The 19,777-nt window shown below is 49.0% G+C and overlaps 2 protein-coding genes across 2 annotated transcripts; one reads left to right on the top strand and one right to left on the bottom strand.

The window, feature by feature from the left end:
• The first annotated feature begins 10,246 nt into the window (after positions 1-10,246).
• Positions 10,247-11,968, top strand: LOC119320486. The gene is made up of 3 exons (XM_037594560.1): positions 10,247-10,405; positions 10,992-11,230; positions 11,328-11,968. The coding sequence occupies exons 1-3, from the start codon at positions 10,291-10,293 to the stop codon at positions 11,943-11,945; spliced, it is 972 nt and encodes a 323-aa protein (XP_037450457.1). The 5' UTR covers positions 10,247-10,290; the 3' UTR covers positions 11,946-11,968.
• Positions 11,969-13,323: 1,355 nt separating this feature from the next.
• On the bottom strand, positions 13,324-19,113 carry LOC119323878 (serine carboxypeptidase 24-like). Its single transcript, XM_037597594.1, has 9 exons — positions 18,306-19,113; positions 15,429-15,536; positions 15,240-15,335; positions 15,053-15,145; positions 14,792-14,877; positions 14,250-14,689; positions 14,061-14,156; positions 13,863-13,968; positions 13,324-13,772 (listed from the first exon to the last, which is right to left on the bottom strand). The coding sequence occupies exons 1-9, from the start codon at positions 18,601-18,603 to the stop codon at positions 13,629-13,631; spliced, it is 1,467 nt and encodes a 488-aa protein (XP_037453491.1). The 5' UTR covers positions 18,604-19,113; the 3' UTR covers positions 13,324-13,628.
• Between the last annotated feature and the right edge of the window lie 664 nt (positions 19,114-19,777).

A 19,777-nucleotide genomic window follows, 5' to 3' on the forward strand; every position in this document is an offset into this window, starting at 1 on the left:
ATGAATAACCGTATTGCAATAAACATGATCAAATCATATTCATGCTCAACGCAAACGCCAAATAGCATTTATTCAGGTTTAACACTAATCCCGAAAGTATAGGGAGTGTGCGATGATGATCATATCAATATTGGAACTACTTCCAACACTCATCGTTACTTCCCCTTCAACTAGTCTATGTTTATTCTATAACTCCTGTTTCGAGTCACTAATTTGTAGCAACCGAACAAGTATCAAATACTCAAGGGCTACTATAAACACTAGTAAGGTACACATCAATAACCTGTATATCAAATATACCCGTGTTCACTTTGCCATCCTTCTTATCCACCAAATATTTAGGGTATTTCCGTTTCCAGTGACCATTTCCTTTGCAGTGTAAGCACTCAGTTTCAGGCTTTGGTTCAGCTTTGGGCTTCTTCGTGGGAGTGACAACTTGCTTGTCATTCTACTTGAAGTTCCCTTTCTTTCCCTTTGCCCTTTTCTTGTAACTAGTGATCTTGTCAACCATCAACACTTGATGCTCTTTTTTGATTTCTACCTTCGTCGATTTCAACATCACGAAGAGTTCAGGAATCATTTTCGTCATCCCTTGCATACTATAGTTCATCATGAAGTTCTAGTAACTTAGTGATGGTGACTAGAGAATTCTGTCAATCACTATCTTATCTAGAAGATTAACTCCCACTTGATTCAAGCGATTGAAGTACCCAGACAATCTGAGCACATGCTCACTAGTTGAGCGATTCTCCTCCATCTTTTAGCTATAGAACTTGTTGGAGACTTCATATCTCTCAACTCGGGTATTTGCTTGAAATATTAACTTCAACTCCTGGAACATCTCATATGGTCCATGACGTTCAAAACGTCTTTGAAGTCCCGATTCTAAGCCGTTAAGCATGATGCACTAAACTATCAAGTAGTCATCATATTGAGCTAGCCAAACGTTCATAACGTCTGCATCTGCTCCTGCAATAGGTCTGTCACCTAGTGGTGCATTAAGGACATAATTCTTCTGTGCAGCAATGAGGATAAACCTCAGATCACGGATCCAATCCGCATCATTGCTACTAACATCTTTCAACATAGTTTCCTCTAGGAACATATCAAAATAAACATATGAAAGCAACAACGCGAGCTATTGATCTACAACATAATTTGCAAAATACTACCAGGACTAAGTTCATGATAAATTTAAGTTCAATTAATCATATTACTTAAGAACTACCACTTAGATAGACATCCCTCTAATCCTCTAAGTGATCACGTGATCCAAATCAACTAAACCATAACCGATCATCACGTGAGATGGAGTAGTTTTCAATGGTGAACATCACTATGTTGATCATATCTACTATATGATTCACGCTCGACCTTTCGGTCTCCGTGTTCCGAGGCCATATCTGCATATGCTAGGCTCGTCAAGTTTAACCTGAGTATTCCGCGTGTGCAAAACTAGCTTGCACCTGTTATAGATGGACGTAGAGCTTATCACACCCGATCATCACGTGGTGTCTGGGCACGACGAACTTTGGCAACGGTGCATACTCAGGGAGAACACTTCTTGATAAATAGTGAGAGATCATCTTAAAATGCTACCGTCAATCAAAGCAAGATAAGATGCATAAAGGATAAACATCACATGCAATCAATATAAGTGATATGATATGGCCATCATCATCTTGTGCTTGTGATCTCCATCTCCGAAGCACCGTCATGATCACCATCGTCACTGGCGCGACACCTTGATCTCCATCGTAGCATCGTTGTCGTCTCGTCAACTATTGCTTCTACGACTATCGCTACCGCTTAGTGATAAAGTAAAGCAATTACAGGGCGATTGCATTGCATACAATAAAGCGACAACCATATGGCTCCTGCCAGTTGCCGATAACTCGGTTACAAAACATGATCATCTCATATAATAAAATATAGCATCACGTCTTGACCATATCACATCACAACATGCCCTGCAAAAACAAGTTAGACGTCCTCTACTTTGTTGTTGCAAATTTTACGTGGCTACTACGGGCTGAGCAAGAACCGTTCTTACCTACGCATCAAAACCACAACGATAGTTCATCAAGTTAGTGTTGTTTTAACCTTCGCAAGGACCGGGCGTAGCCACACTCGGTTCAACTAAAGTTGGAGAAACAGACACCCGCTAGTCACCTGTGTGCAAAGCACGGCGGTAAAACCAGTCTCGCGTAAGCGTACGCGTAATGTCGGTCCGAGCCGCTTCATCCAACAATACCGCCGAACCAAAGTATGACCTGCTGGTAAGCAGTATGACTTGTATAGCCCACAACTCACTTGTGTTCTACTCGTGCATATAACATCTACGCATAAAACCTAGGCTCGGATGCCACTGTTGGGGAACGTAGTAATTTCAAAAAAATTCCTACGCACACGCAAGATCATGGTGATGACATAGCAACGAGAGGGGAGAGTGTTGTCCACGTACCCTCGTAGACCGTAAGCGGAAGCGTTATGACAACGCGGTTGATGTAGTTGTACTTCTTCACGATCCAACCGATCCAAGTACCGAACGTACGGCACCTCCGAGTTCAGCACACGTTCAGCTCGATGACGATCCCCGGACTCCGATCCAGCAGGGTATCGGGGATGAGTTCCGTCAGCACGACGGCCTGGTGACGATGATGATGTTCTACCGGCGCAGGGCTTCGCCTAAAATATGACCGAGGTGGAATATGGTGGAGGGGGGCACCGCACACGGCTAAGGAACGAACCGTAGATCAACTTATGTGTTCTGGGGTGCCCCCCTGCCCCCGTATATAAAGGAGGGAGGGGGAGGTGCGGCCGGCCCCCTTGGGGTGCGCCTGGAGGAGTCCTACTCCCACCGGGAGTAGGACTCCCCCTTCTTGCCTTGGTGGAGAAGGAAAGGGGGGAGGGGAAAGAGGAAAGGGGGGCGCCGCCCCCCCCCCTTCCTTGTCCTATTCGGACTAGGGGGGAGGGGGGGCGCGGCCTGCCCTGGTCGGACCTCCTCTTCTCCCTCATGGCCCACTAAGGCCCATTAACCCCCGAGAGGGTTCCAGTAACCCCCCGGTGTTCTGGTAAAATCCCGATTTCACCCGGAACCTTTCCGATGTCCAAACATAGGCTTCCAATATATCAATCTTTATGTCTCGACCATTTCGAGACTCCTCGTCATGTCCGTGATCACATCCGGGACTCCGAACAAACTTCGGTATATCAAAACTTATAAACTCATAATAAAACTGTCATCATAACGTTAAGCGTGCGGACCCTACGGGTTCGAGAACTATGTAGACATGACTTAGAACTATTCTTGGTCAATAACCAATAGCGGAACCTGGATGCCCATATTGGTTCCTACATATTCTACGAAGATCTTTATCGGTCAAACTGCATAACAACATACGTTGTTCCTTTTGTCATCAGTATGTTACTTCCCCGAGATTCGATCGTCGGTATCCAATACCTAGTTCAATCTCGTTACCGGCAAGTCTCTTTACTCGTTCCGCAATACATCATCCCACAACTAACTCATTAGTTGCAATGCTTGCAAGGCTTAAGTGATGTGTATTACCGAGAGGGCCCAGAGATACCTCTCCGACAATCGGAGTGACAAAACCTAATCTCGAAATACGCCAACCCAACATGTACCTTCGGAGACACCTGTAGAGCACCATTATAATCACCCAGTTACGTTGTGACGTTTGGTAGCACACAAAGTGTTCCTCTGGTAAACGGGAGTTGCATAATCTCATAGTCACAGGAACATGTGTAAGTCATGAAGAAAGCAGTAGCAACATACTAAACGATCGTGTGCTAAGCTAACGGAATGGGTCAAATCAATCACATCATTCTCCTAATGATGTGATCCCGTTAATCAAATGACAACTCTTTTGTCCATGGCTAGGAAACTTAACCATCTTTGATTCACGAGCTAGTCAAGTAGAGGCATACTAGTGACACTATGTTTGTCTATGTATTCACACATGTATCATGTTTCCGGTTAATACAATTCTAGCATGAATAATAAACATTTATCATGAAATAAGGAAATAAATAATAACTTTTTTATTGCCTCTAGGGCATATTTCCTTCATAGCTTGCTCCAGAAGGCCCGTCAGCGTGTCTGGCCGGTCGCTGAACTATGCCGGACCCTTCTTATCATCCCCCGTGGGAGCCGAACGCTCCGGGTTCAGGGCGGCTGAAGTATTAGCTTCTGGCCTCGGCAAATCGGGACTCCTCCGTGACGACACCTCGGGGTCGCCCGCCCCATGAGGCGGAGAGGCTGGTGGGGTTTCACTATCCATCATCTCCGGAAGAAGATCCCCCGAAGACGAACTTTATCGAGAAGAGCTGCTAGCCGGACTGGAAAGAATGGATCCTGGTTATTGTTCTCGGAGGAGGAAGCAGTAGCTTTGCATGTATGATTAACTTACAGCTCGACTGAGGGCTGGCCCATTTGCGGGCATGGCGCGGTGAGGACGCCCTTCGAGGCAGGGGCCCCTGGTGAAGTTTTCTTCCCTTGTCTAGGCACCTCCGCCTCCAAGTCTTCGGAGGCGGCCCTCTTCTTCCCGCGGGGGGAGGATACCCTAGATTCCCCTCCTCGACTATCCTCCTTTGCAGAGGTAGTAATTCCCCCGGTTTGGATGTGCAACGTGTGAAGCTCTGCTTCTCTATTCTTCCCTTCATCTTTTCCCGAGGGCACTTGACTTAGCACACGACTAAGCATCCTGGCTATGGCAGGACTAGGCGAGCCTTCGGGAAGCGGTGCCGGACACCTGATTCTCTCTGCCTTGCTGAGCCATTCCTAGCCGCGGATGGTTTTCAGAACAATGTTATGATAAATATAAATGAAGTGTTCGGTTTCTGGGTTACTTACTTGGGTATCTGGGCGGTTGCAGCTCAGGCCCGCATCCTCGATGGTGTCCGGACACTTTACTTGTGGTCCAAAGAATAACTAACACATCCCTTCGAGCGTCATGCCGAAGAAGTGCAGAATAGTCCGGGGACCTTATGGGTTGAACTCCCACATTCGGAGAGGCCGACGTTTGCACGGCAAGATCCGTCGGACTAGCATTACCTGAATTACACTGACAAGACTAATGTCCCTCTCAAGAAGCTCCCGAATGCGGCTCTGCAATGTTGGTACACCATTAGCAGGCCACCAATCCAGTCCCACATTGGCCCATGACGCCAGTTGAGGCGGAGGGCCCGAACGAAAGTCGGGGGCGGCTACCCACTTTGTGCCTCTAGGAGCCATGACGTAAAACCACCTCCGCTGCCATAGGTCAGACACCTCCGGGAAGAGGCCCTCCGGCCATGGGGCGTCGGCGTTTTTGCTTATTGCAGCGCCTCCGCACTCCGCGTGTCGCCCCTCAATCATCGTCGGCTTCACATTGAAGGTCTTGAGCCATAAGCCGAAGTGCGGGGTGATATGGAGGAAGGCTTCGCACACGATGATGAACGACGAGATATGAAGGATGGAGTCCGGAGCTAGATCATGAAAATCTAGCCCGTAATAGAACATGAGCCCTCTCACAAAGGGATCAAGGGTGAAGCCTAAGCTGCGGAGGAAGTGAGAAACAAATACGACGCTCTCGTTGGGCTCGGGAGTAGGGATGACCTGCCCTGGAGCAGGAAGCCTGTGCTTGATGTCGGCGGTTAGATATCTGACCTCCTAAGCTTCGCAATGTCCTCCTCTGTGACAGAGGAGGCCATCCATCGACCTTGAAGGTTGGATCCGGACATGATTGAAGATCCGAAGTGCTTAAGCTTGGGCTTAGGATGTTGGAACTCGAGATGCGGAAAGGCGCAAGTGTGGTAGGAAAGAGGGATAGGCCTCGGCCCCTCTATAAAGGCGGTGAATATCAAGCGTCCTCAGCGTAACCGCTTGGGACTTACCTAAAAACACGGAGTCATACCAACAGGCATCTTAGGGTTGCATGCGCCCGTATTGATGGAGGATCCCATGATAAGGGGAACACGATCTCTGCTCTAGCAAGGCGTGCCAATAAAACCGCCTCGCAACGCATGTCGAGGCAGGCCGAGAAAAACCGGTTCGTATTGAGCCAGGCCACGACGTAAGGGCACACCGTAAAAAAAATTGTCAGCAGATCAGATTTGTGAAGTGTTATGATCTCTACGGTGGTGTGTGGAAATTATCTCACAGAGCCGGACACAATCCTTAATCTGCTTTGGAGTATTACGAGATGGAACCCGACTTGCAATGCCGAAGACAATCTACGCGCCGGACTCATCGTCATTGAAGCCTGGTTCAGGGGCTACTGAGGGAGTTCTGGATTAGGGGGTATCCGGATAGCCGGACTATATACTTTGGCCGGACTATTGGACCGTGAAGATACAAGACTCAAGACTTCATCCCGTGTCCGGATGGGACTCTCCTTTGCGTGGAAGACAAGCTTGGCGATCCGGATGTTAGATCTCCTTCTTTGTAACCGACTCTGTGTGAACCCTAGCCCCCTCCGGTGTCTATATAAATCGGAGGGTTTAGTCCGTAAAAGAACAATCATAATCATCATAGGCTAGCTTCTAGGGTTTAGCCTCTACGATCTCGTGGTAGATCAACTCTTGTAATACTCATATCATCAAGATCAATCAAGTAGGAAGTAGGGTTTTACCTCCATCGAGAGGGCCCGAACCTGGGTAAAACATCGTGTCCCCTGCCTCCTGTTACCATTAGCCTTAGACGCACAGATCGGGACCCCCTACCCGAGATCCGCCGGTTTTGACACCGACAAGTTTATCCCTCTACATCATGTCATCTTTCTTAATGCGTTACTCTGTTCTTTATGAACTTAATACTCTAGATGCATGTTGGATAGCGGTCAATGTGTGGAGTAATAGTAGTAGATGCAGGCAGGGGTCGGTCTACTTGTCACGGACGTGATGCCTATATACATGATCATGCCTAGATAATCTCATAATTATTCGCTTTTCTATCAATTTCTCGACAGTAATTTGTTCACCTGCTGTAATACTTATGCTATCTTGAGAGAAGCCACTAGTGAAACCTATGGCCCCCAGGTCTATCTTTTATCATATAAGCTTTCAATCTACTTTTATTTGCATCTTTACTTTCCCAATCTATATCATAAAATACCAAAAATATATTTATCTTATCATACTATCTCTATCAGATCTCACTTTCGCAAGTGGCCGTGAAGGGATTGACAACCCCTTTATTGCGCTGGTTGCGAGTTCTTTGTTTGTTTGTGTAGGTGCGTGGGACTTTTGAGGAGCCTCCTACTGGATTGATACCTTGGTTCTCAAAAACTGAGGGAAATACTTACGCTACTATTGTTGCATCACCCTTTCCTCTTCAAGGAAAACCAACGCAAGCTCAAGACGTAGCAGGGCGTAGCGATAGTGTGTTGGAGCACCTCCTCGTGTCAGCTTCAACGCCTACTTAGCCAAGGCGGCAACTCCCGACGACGCCATGGCGGACAGCTCTGGTGGCATGCGATGGCGGGGCGTCGGCGATCTGGGCGGGCGGAAGGTCGAGGCGCGGGGTGGCTTGCAGCGTCGAGCATGTGGCGCACTTGAACAACGGGGACGGCGGGACTCCGGCACCTGAATGGGCGTGAGTCTGCGAGCTCATGGTCGAGAGCAATGACATTGGCCCAAGATGATGGCGACGTCGACGATCTGCAACCGCGGCCTGAGTTTAGCCTCCCGCGCGGATGTACGCCGCCTTCCCTTCCTCTCCTCCGTCATGGCCTCTTATCATGGTGGGGGCGACGGGAGAGAATTGAGTGTGGTTTTGTGTAGCTTGAGCTACACGGTACCCCTTATCTTAGCCATCTATTTTGGCATCAAGATCCGTGCAGGCACATTTATCATTTTTGTTTCTCTCAAACGAAACAACGTATAAACTTGAAACTTTGCAGGACAACAAAACATTCTAATTACTACGTGGGAAAAAACTTTCAGATTTTTTCATGCATTAAAAATGGTAAAAAATATTTTTAATCAAAAAAAATCCTCATTTTGTATATTTGTGTTGGTCCAAAAAATATGAAAGTTTTTTCACACATTGAAGTTGTAAAGTTTGTTTGATCTGCAAAGTTTGAAGTCCATATGTTCTTTCATTTGAGAGAAACAAAAAAAGAGAAATCTGCTTGTTGCAAGTTAGTCGGAGAGTACGCATCTCAAAGCAGTGTTGAAGGGCTGGAGATAAGAGGTTCCATGTAGGACAAGCTACAAAGAAACTTTGTGGAGAGAATTTTCGAGCTTGGTGGTGGGACGTGGAGGCGGTTGTATTGTCTCGGGATGAAGGAGAGACAATTTATAGATCTACAACAGCGGTGGAGGGGACATGAGATTGAACTGAAGTTTTCTAGAGAGAAGATACGCGTCCCGACTGGATCCATCTTCCATAGAAAAAAACTGAAACCGATGTAAAAATTGTAACGTGGCAAACGAAGAAACCAGAGTCAAAGCAGCGATGGACACGTACGATCAGAACATGAAAGGAAACTGACGTGACCCTTCATGTGCATTCAATAGAAAGAAAGACGTGGTAAGAAAAAAGTGCAAGAGGCTAGGTAGCTAAGAGATAGGAACGACAAGGAAACCCTCCGTCACACGCGTCATTTTCTCAGGAGCGGTAAAAAATTCCGGAAAAACCAGAAAAATCAAACCCTTACTGGCTTAGTATTCTTAGTATATAGTGTTGATATTGCCATATCCTCTTCTTTAATATATAGTACGCACACTTGTGCATATTCGAGAAAAAAAAGTGTTGATATTGCCATGTCCATTCCTTGTGTCCATTCTGCACGTACAGAATTACAGTGTTGATATACAGAATTACAATGCTGATATACAGAATTGTCAATTCTGTATATCAACATTGGTCTGATATAGTGCATGTACTGGTCTGCACCAATGTCCATTCCATGTGGATCGACTGGTCTATGGGGTAATTTTTTTACGAATTTTGACACTGGTCTGCACCAAACTCTGGTAGATGCTCTGGAGTCGCCGAACATTTTTGTTACTGAATTTTGACATTGGTCTGGTAGATACTGTAATGTGTTAATCTATTAATCTGAATTTTGTTACTGATGATGACAGAAAATTTGTGCACTGTAATTTGTTAATCTGGACAGCTCCGTAGTTATTGGATTCAGTTAACCAAAGTTTAGTTCTTGTTGGTGCAAGTGCAAAAGTTACGGACAAGATGCAAGCATTTTTCTTATTGGTGCAAAAATTACTGTCAAGATGCATATCCTGTTGCTCCTCGGAATGAGCTGCTCTGTTCTCAACTCAACTCATTTTGACAAGCATGCAGAGAAGATATAAATAAGCAGGAAAACACTAGCTTGTACTTTGGCTTTCTAGTTTGTATAAATAGAAGTCCTGACTTCATATAACTCAGTATCTTCTTTGCCAAATAATCACATGCAGAGAAGATAGTACTCTACTTTGCCAGAAAATCACGATCACAACTTCTACTCTACCCCAGAATAATTCTGTATCTTCATACATTAGCAGTAGCGGATTTACAACCATGGATGGATCAAGTGTTGAGTATGAAGGCTGTGAACTTCATCAGCCATTGATCAAGTGTTCAGTATGGACTACAAATGCTTTGGATTTAAACACACTATTGTTGATCCACCGCTCAATTTCGCAAGAGGAGTAAAGAACTGAATGATTTTACCGATCCACACTATTGCTTTCTTCTGTTTTGCCCGATCCACACAATTGTTTCTGCCTTTCTCTGCTTCTTGCTCAATCGGAAGTAGTTTCACATCAATTTCACAGGAGGAGTACCAACAGCCTGCGAGCTGCGCCCGGAAGCGCGGGGAAGGTTGAGGCCCGGCGGCGGCTGCGCTTGGGAAAGTTGCCGATGGTGACGACGGCAAGGAGGAAGGTAGAGACGGGGTGATTAGCACGATAATTAATTCTACGAGGGGGCTTTTGAAAAAACAATTATAGATTGAACTACGGCCCGACATGAATTTCGGGACGATTGGTTTCAGTCAGACGGTTGGTTTTGGCTTCGTACGTATATGTATGCGTGTGGGGGTTGGGTCCGTAATCGATTCGGCGAGACAGACAATGTTTCCTTTCAGGAAAGAACCCAAAACCAATCGAAAAGGCCTCCAGATCCGATTCGGGAGGCACCTATAAGTAGGGATCAAATTGATCCCAAGCAAACCCTCTCACCCGCCGCCGGCTTTTTTTTTTGTCGACTCGATCGACTGATCGACGGGAGGAGAAGCCCAGCCCTTTGGCATCACGGAGTAAGAGAAGACCGCGGCGCCGATGAGTCCGGATGAAATCGACAAGGCGATGGCTTACGAGGCGAGGAAATTCGCGTCGCACGCTCGCGTTTGGGAATCTGCGTGGGGCGAAACATGCGGCTTCTTCACGGACACCAGTGAGTACAACCCAATGTCAATTTTATTTAATTATTAATCGGTTCAGCTATCGGGCGCTTCAAATTCTCTTTAGCGTCGCTTGCTTGAATCCAAATCAGTTTACAGAGCACCAACGTAGTCGGAGGTGTAGGTGGGGGTGCGGAGTAGGTGCTGCGTTCCACGACCCAGGGTCGCCGACCCAAATCGAGGGTCGGGGTCGATGGCTGGCTGGGGTTGAAGATGAACAATAGTAGACAGATGGATATTGAGGATGACTCTCAACCGTCGGACCCCAAAAAAAAATTACTAATTGCTTTTTTTTGCGATAACTAGTACGAAACCGGGGAGTAATTAGTACTCCCTGTGTAAACTAATATAAGAGCGTTTAGATCACTACTTTAGTATTCTAAACGCTCTTATATTAGTTTGCGGAGGGAGTACAGTTCATATACATCAAATCTTCGCTTGTATTCAAAAGTCTAGGATTTACACTTTGTCCAAACTTCGGGCGGCTGTGAATGGATTCTTGCTTATTTTGCTGGTCATCGAGTGGTACCTCATGCTTGTTTATTAGAACATTCTAACGCTTGCTTAACCTTTTTACAGCGGCGCTGAGTTCCATGCAGTTTACACACTATATATCTGGACACATCTCAAACAATCATGCAGCTGGGTCCAGTCCGGAAACCTTGCAGGTCTTCTCCATCAAACTCATGGAAATAGCTGCTGGTCTCGCCTGGCCATTGGCTGTTTACGGTGTGATTGCTGTTCGAGACATCGCGGATCATAACCGTAACCTTCTCTTCTGTTGTGATAGGAGCCATGCCAAAGAACTCAATCAAGATGTACGTACTTTCTTAATTTTCTCTTCATTTTATTTGAAAATCTTGGTTGCATGCACTCTCTGTTGTTGGTTAATGGGGTGACCGATGATGTTTGCAGGATTCTTTTTTGCGCTTAATTGGGCCATCACGTGCAATTGTGTTAACAGACATAGTTGACATTGAAATCCAACTGAAAGTGAAAGGTCCAACAAAGTCTCAAGATAAAGCGTTGATCAACCATGTCTGCAATTATGGTGGAGAAGGTCTTGGTGTATCTACCCTTTGCATTGATAATTGCTTATGTACACTGGAGTTATGCTTGCAGCGAGTCAAACGAACGGTCCAGGCTACCATCTTGAGTGCCCAAGTTGTCAAGTGTGGTTCATGGCCTTTTGCACATGGTGGCCGAGTTGCTCATGCTATCAATCCCTCATCTAGCCAAATTGTACTGCTTGAATCAAAAGGTGAAGCAATGCTGAAAGGTAGGGATGGTAACATATATCTGCCGAGGCAAGTTATTTCTGTAGAAACTGAAGGACTGCTGGACGTTGCCATAGAAGCCTACTCAAAATCTGGTGATGTCACTGCACGAGGTCATGTCTGTTTCGTGCCCCGATTTTGCAACATAAGCCAGGATAAATGTGCCATTGCTGATGTTGAGGTGGTGATTACTGTTGCTTGGTCCCTTGTCGCTACAAGCAAAAGGGAAATTGTGGCAGAACGACCGTCTTTTTAAAGCTGATAGCTAGGAGGGTGTGGCGTGGAACACTAAAAAGACAAGGCAACAGCCAACACCAACCAAACCTTTGCGTATGTTAGAGTATACTGCGTATATAACCTACAACAAATGTATATGGTCAACCGCTGGAAGTGTGAATGCGGGTGATCGTGGCACACGATCTGTGTGTAGTAGCGCATGATCCCCTCGACCGAGGCCCTCTATAACCTGTATATTAACCCCATACTTCGTTCCTCCTCAAACATTGTATTAGATATCCCCGACCAGATCAATCCCTTTGCCTCGGTCGCCAATCCTGCTTCTGCTGCTATGGGCGACGCCCCTGACTCCTCTCGCTACCCTGCGAATGATGGCTTTGCCCCCCTGGCTGCCACTCCGCCACCGCTGCCTGCTCTCCTGCCCGCTGGCCCGACCACCGTCACGCCACCAACTTTCAGCCTTTTAACAGCCCTTGCTACATTTGGGCCCATTTCTAGTCCGAGGTGACAGTTGACCTCTTTAACGGTCCATGGTCTTCATGGACAAATTTCAGCCCAACCTGATTATCAGCATGTTAAAAGCCCGTGGAATAATTGGGCCCATTTATGGCCTGAATTTGCATCTGGCCTACTAACAGCCTATTATGTAATTGGGCCAACCAAGACCCGAGATATATTTTGGCATATCAATGGCCTGTCATGTAATTGGGCCAATAATGGACCGAGATATATTTCGGCCTACAGTAGGCCCGTGAATTATTCGGCACAATTCAGGCCCAATATACCTTTTTCAGCATGTTAAAAGCAATGGTATTTTCTGTCCCAATTAAGGCCCGTGGTTTACTCAGCCTGTTAAAGGTTTGAAACAACTTGGGGCCCACTTTACGTTTAGGGCTGCTAATGACCCGCAATGATTCTGGGCCCATGTGAGGACCAGGGGCCCATGCAGTCCATGACGGGCCCGATACTCGTTTCGGCCCATATATAGCGAGTTGCGAGCCGCCTGTGCTGCTACCATTGACTTAAAGCCGAAGAAAAAGATATGCTGCGCTTGCTCCAACACCAAGAGGCTCAGAGATGAGTACATCGTCGAGTACAGGGAGTCTGCGAGCACCAAGTGGGCCGAGGCTCACAAGCGATACCTCCATGCGGAGGGGTTCAAGGTCTGATTCTTCTCTAGTCCCCTGAGGATGTTGCATTTGGTTTCATGGATGTTGCAAAACATGCTATTTGAGATTCTATTAGAAGCGTCGTCTTGTTTTTCAATGTTGTTCCTGTATGGTTTAATGGTTAGCGAGCTTGATACCTGTTTCCATGGGAAATAAATTTCTGATGACTGTGACTTTATGGCTTATATGAGAAATTTTTTTAGTGTTCATATTTTTGCCCATCTCTGCTTTATCTGGCATGGAAGATACAATATTCTTGATATGGAAATTTCACAGAGACCGATAAGACAACATCAGGAATAGAGCCTTCAAGTTTATTTGCTCGTTGCTGCAAATGCCCATGGTTTCCATGGCATAATCACCCTTATTCTCCTCTCATCCTTTTCCCCAGACCAAATCAATCACTCGTCACCAATGAACTACTACTAGTTATTTTCTACTACTTGCAGGCACTCTACATCACTCTCTCCATCCATCTTACACAGTTTTCAGACCTTTAGCTAGGCATCACGCTGCACATCATCAGTTCACCTTCAGGATTTGGGCAATGGCTTCCCCGCCAGGAATGACACGAACATCCTGAAGGCCCTCCTTGGCTGGAACAGTGGCACCTCATGCCCTGCGCCTCTCACCGACGCAAATGTCAGCCCTTCATACACCTCAGACCACCCTCCTACCTGCAAATGCAAAGTGGTTTACAGTGCCTCTTTGTTGTATATATATATATATATACTGCAATTGAAGAGCAGCAATGGCATGATGAGTACCTGACCGGCTGAGTACCATGGGTACCAGCGGATCTTAGTCTTCAGACCAAGGTGGCTGAGCGAAAACCTCGTCGCTGTCACCGGGACAACCGAATCCGTGTCGCCGCTGCATTCACCATTCAAAATAGGTTACGTCCACTGAAACAATTTGTACTGCGGTGAAGGAAAACTTTGCCTGTTTCAGACTCTTGAGCTTACCTGAACACCCATATCCTGATCCCAGCCTTGATCAGCATCCTGTACGTCGGCAGCATCGACAACTCGGAGTCGTTCCATGTCTTGATGAGCACATCACTGTCAGTGTCAAAACATCCCCTGCTTGTTAATCTTCTATTCCATGACCCAGCCATAACAAGAACAAAAAAGAAAGTATGTCTGAAACTGAACCTGCAGGCGGTCCATCTGTAGGGGATCCTGGTGGTGTTGGCGTGCATGGCCCTCTGCACGTCGAGCCGGTTGTAGTACTTCTCGGCGTAGGTCTCCGTGCAGGGGTCGTAGCTGTTGGACCTCCGGCGGATGAGGGTGTCCTTGAACCTGAGCACCGCACGGCGGTGCCTGCGGGGTGCAGTGGAGTTGCCGGATGCCGCCGACGAGTCGGAGGTGGCGTGGCAGGACGGCGTGTAGATGCTGTACTGGTCGATGTCCCCGAACTCGTGGTTCATGGCGTAGCTCATGGCGCGGTTGCAGGCATTCGAGACGTTGGCGCTGCTGAAGTTGCAGAGCTTGAGGATGGCCCGGTAGGTGCCGTCGGAGATCATGGCGTGCGTCCACCAGTAGGTCACCGTGCCGATGTTGTCGTAGTAGTTGTCGGTCACCGCGTTCCCCACCTGGGTACACCATCACGACCAACAAAAAGATGGAAGATTCAGTGCGATCGATCCACCACTGGTGAAATGCTGTAGCTGCTTTTGAGTGAATGTGGTGCTCACAAGGATTCCCTTTAGGTTGATGAGGGGGTTGGGCGAAGCCTTGTTGTACTCGACGATCTTCCTCGCCAACTGGGGCACGTAGTGGCCTGGAGATAAAAAGGAATTGATCCCAAGAGTGAGTGTAAGTACTTTTCAGGTGGGTCATTATTCCTATCATAGTGCTAGTGTGACAGTTATCATAAGAGTTTTTCTCCTGGTGCTCTGAAAGCCAGAGAACTATGGAAAGAAGGATACCCCACTGAGTTCCCAATGGTAACTCACCGGCGTAGCTTTCTCCGGCGATGTAGAAATCCCGGTGCCGGTACTGCGGGAACCGCGACATCCAGCTGATCAAGAACTGCAGCGAGTCTCGCGCTGCATTACATTCCACAGGCACATCAAAATCACTAGTAGGTTTGAACAGTCGAAATTTTGCATGACTCAAACATGCTTTACAGTGGAGGATTACCGGTCCTCTGATCGCCGGAGGTCTTGAGATCGGAGGAGGTGTTGGAGTAGGAGAAGCCGACGCCGGCCGGCGACTCAAGGAAGAGAAGGTTCGCCTCTGCATACAGCAGCAAAATTCAGTTAGTTTCAGTGAGTCACCTGTGCTGAATGCATCTCTAGGCATAAACAAGCAATATTACTAGCGACTCGCCTCTGTTCCACGAGTACTTGTTGAGGTAGAGCCCCGTCCCGTTGGGCTTGATCCGGAACGGGCCGATCTCCTCGGACGCGCCGTAAGCCACGGAGGAGCACCCAGGCCCTGAGAAGCAAAATTATTCAGACAACCCCACTGGCGGAAGTGCAAAAGGTAAATAAAAAATACAGTACTAGGTTTGCACTCCCGTTTGAAGATTCATCTTGTGTTGCCATGGAAGTTGTCATGATGCGGCAAGTGAAATGTGCGCGTCAAGTAGGGCCGTGCACGCTGTAGCTGACAGAGCATGAAGGCAAAAGCTAGGGCCGGACAGACAGACGGCATGGCAGAGATGCAGAGCAGACCACAATGATGATCGATCGGTGCCGACGGGCGACGGATGAACGAGAGCCAAAGCGACACTGGCAGTTAAGCACCAGTGATGGTCTAGTGCTTACGGTGAACACTTGACATTTTAAAACAACATCTAGTATTGCGGATAAGATATGCTTCTTCTTCAGACAAGCAAAGGGTATCCTAATCGCAAGGGAGAAGAAAAGGGGCGCAGCCAGCGGCAGAGGCGTGCGCCGGCCGTTTGTGCCTGCCTGCCTGCCTGTCCCCAATTCCCGAGGCAGGCAGCCGCACCGCAGGTCAAAGTAAAACAAACCACGGCCGGCGGCAACGCGTTGATCGATCACTCTCTCACTCCGTGCCAACGCCATGCCATGCGCCTGCGTGCAAGGAGGAAAAGGCCACCGCACACACAGAGTCGCCATTCTGCAGGCACGCTACGAGCAGATGCATACCCGCAATGCCGCCGATGCAGATCGATCGCAGTAGGCAGTAGCCTACTACTGTGCCGGAAAGGACACGGTACCGAGCACAATGATACATCGCACATCCTTGTTGGTAGTATGCGGCGGTGTGGGGCGAGGTTTTAGGTTTGGTGTCTAGCCCCTGGACGCGCCCGATCCGTCGGCGCGTGAGTGATAATGACCAGAGATGGAGCAGAAGGAATAAGCGGCCACTGTAGCGGCATTAGCTAGCAACAAAAGATTACTACGAAAAACAACGACGAAAGATGGTGGCCTGCCTGCGGCTCGCCGGCGCAGCCTTTTTCTCCTTTCCGGTGGTCACGCACGCACGAGCCCAAACACATATCTGCCGGCTGGCTGCACGACGCCTACCACAACGTAGCTCATCATTTCGTCCATCGCTGTGGCCCTGGCTGGCCCCCTCCATCCCTGCACCGCATGCAGCGGTCACATAGGCAGCGCTCACTCACATGAGGAAGCAGCGAGCCCTGTGGCTAAGATTTCCCGGATCTCCAAGGACGGGTTCATTCATCAGGCAGGCCTCAGGCTCCGGCCGGATCGAGCTCTGGACGGCTCTGCATCGGCGACGGCTGGCCGGCTGGGGTCACTGCGTCATCGAGGACGACGCCGCGCTGTCGCGCAGGTGCGGCGTGGTGTGGTGTAGTGTGGTGCTCCATTCAGCGGCGCAGGACAGCCGGATCAGGTGCATGGGAATTTGGGTGGCGCTGCATTTGCAAGGCAGAGGCATGCATGCAGGCACGCAGCCGTCTTCAGAGCGATTGGGATTTTGTACTCAGGGGTGGCAGTGCGATTAGGAGGGGCTAAACACCATGTCCTTGCGTGCAGGTGCATGAGACAATTCTCTGCGCTAACATGTGCAGGCGATGGGTACTTGTACTTATGAAAGACGAGTTGTTTATGACTAATAACTGAACGTGCATGTCATGTGACCAAGATACTGAAGATCACATTCAGAGATGACAGTAACCTATCTATCGACCGAGGTGGACTTATTTATTGCTTCATTCCTACGGCAAAAGCATCCGAGAATGGAGTTTAATTACAACCACTGTCTAGCCTCGCCCCACCTGAAGTTTCATATCACATCAAAAGAGCTAAGCAAAACGTAGTACGATAGAACATGTCATGCATGTTGCACGGGCAAAGGCCAAGCTGACACTCTGCAACTGCGATCCATGCTCGTGTTTCAGGCATCGGTCATGTCCTCGCCCGCACATTTACTCCCGCCTGCGCGCGCATTCACTACCACGTACTACGTGCCATCCCCATCATACGGATACAGCCGCCCCAAACTCCCAAAACGAAAAAAAATCACCAGTACGTTGTCCTTCACCAAGGAAGGAATGCGCCAAGCTAGCCTGGAATTATGTCAAGTTTCAGTTCGTACACTCGTGGCCGTTGGATCTTGCTTACATTTATCTGTGTGTGTGCAACTGTGCATTAAGGTTGGACTTGGAGTAGTATATTGTTTGTTTGAGGGGCAGAGGAGAATCATGGGGCTTTCCTTTGGTTACTGTGTATACCCAGGCGTGTTGGCAACGAGTTTGAAGAACTTTGAAGTTCGTGTCAAAAGCCCCGGAAAGTTTCATCCTTTTTAAAACTCCGAAAGGTGGCGAAAGTAAGGGCTTCTTTGGATCACAGGATTTGCAAAACAAAGGAATAGGAAAAATGGAGGATTTGATTGCCATGACATAGCCAATCCTGTGGATTTTTTTCAGAGGTCAGACCTCATGTGTAAATTCCTTTGAAATCAGCACCTTGGAGACCCAATCCTGAGAAATTTTAATGGCCCAATCCTTTGATCCAAATGCTTTTCATAGGAAACAATCCTGAGGATTGATATCCCATGAAAATCTCCAATCCAAAGAAGGCCTAAGCGTAGGAGGCTCATCATGATCGGGAGACCGCAGGAACGGTTTCGGTCAAACACGATCAGTGAGACTCTGTCTGAACCGACCGTGAGAGTGAGTGAAGAAAGAACTAAACTAAACAAGCACACAGTGATTTCCAGACAAGCACACGAAGAAATTAAGGAATGTACGGTGCTTGCTTCGCTTACCGCCGTTGAGCCAGAGGACGAGGGGCTTGCTGGCCGCGTCGCCGCCGGCGGCCTCGGTGAGCCAGTAGAAGAGCGCGCGCCCGTGCCGCTCGCTCACCGTCACGTACCCGGAGTACTGCGCGAAGACCACCGCCGGCTGCCCCGGCAGCGCCTCGACCCGGTCCCGCGCGCGCTGCTCCGCGCCAGGGTCGGCGGCGACCAGGCCGGCAGTGCCTCCGGCCGCCAGCCACAGCACCAGGACGCTCGCCACGGCGCCCACGACGCCGCCGCCGGCCGCCACTCCACGCAGGGCCGCCATTGAGAAGACAGCTCTTGCCGGAATGTCCTGGTAGTGGTACTAGCTACGGGATGGAGCGCGCGCAGACGAGCTTGCCGCGGCTGCGGGGTGCAGCGGTATTTATCGTCGATCAGAGTCGAGTCGCGCGAGCTCAGCTCAGCTCTGAGAGAGGTGGCTGGTGGGGGTGGTGGCGCGCATGCAGATGCAATAATGCGGCATCGGATCGGGCGAGAGCGACGGGCGGACGGGCATGGGCGGCTCTGCGGGGCATTTAAGCCTGGGAGCTCAGCAGCTCGGTGTGAGCGTTCATGGCGTGGGCAGGGCAGGTGAGGTGAGGGTGAGCTACGCTGCTGCGCTGCGGGCGGTAGCTGAGCGGAGCCTACGCCGCCATTAATACCCCTCCGTCCCGTCGACGACCTCGGCACACCGGCTGGCCTACGTACGTCGCTTGGGTTGAGACGGGGCGCGGGGGGCTAGGCTAGAGATTGACCACAGGAGGGCATTAATGCGGTGGCTTGTATACTCCAGCTACCACTGCACGCTGCGGGCTCTCGGTCGCTTTCTACGGCGCCGGCCGGGCGATTCCTCGCTGTTGATGAGTGCTTCTTGCATGCTCCATGCGCTGTGAAACAGAGCAAAAGGTGGCCCGGCTGCAGATGGGATTTACCAGCGGAAGGTTTTTACGAGCTTTCTGCGTGGGACAAGCGAAATAAAAGTCACTGTGTCTGTGCGCTAGTACTACAGTAACACTTACTTACCCTTGTTACTAGTAGTACGAGTGCACAACATCCCTTGATGAGCGGTAGCTAGGTACGTGGCGTTGGGCGGTTGGCCGGGTGGCCGGTACGTACAACGCACGCCAAATGAAGACAGCAGCGGTACGTACGTAGAAAGCAAGCTCACATAACATTGACAGCACGACACGAGGACAGCAGGGAAGCGTGTACCAGATAGGTTCGATCAATCGCCTTGGTAAAGATGAAAAGATCATATGCCAGCGAGAGAGCCGTCGAGGTTCTGACTGGGCTGGGTGCATTATTGCACCTGCAAACCAGCCGGTCATTTTGCTTCCGCCGTGCATTGTGCTGACACGGACGGAGACGGACGGACCGATCGGTCCGACGGAAATGCTGTACGTGCTGGACGGAACCGACGAGCCCATACCACGCCCCGTACTCCCCGTCGTCGCGCTCAC

This window comes from Triticum dicoccoides, chromosome 6B (genome assembly GCF_002162155.2).
Source record: "Triticum dicoccoides isolate Atlit2015 ecotype Zavitan chromosome 6B, WEW_v2.0, whole genome shotgun sequence".
NCBI classification, from domain to species: domain Eukaryota; kingdom Viridiplantae; phylum Streptophyta; class Magnoliopsida; order Poales; family Poaceae; genus Triticum; species Triticum dicoccoides.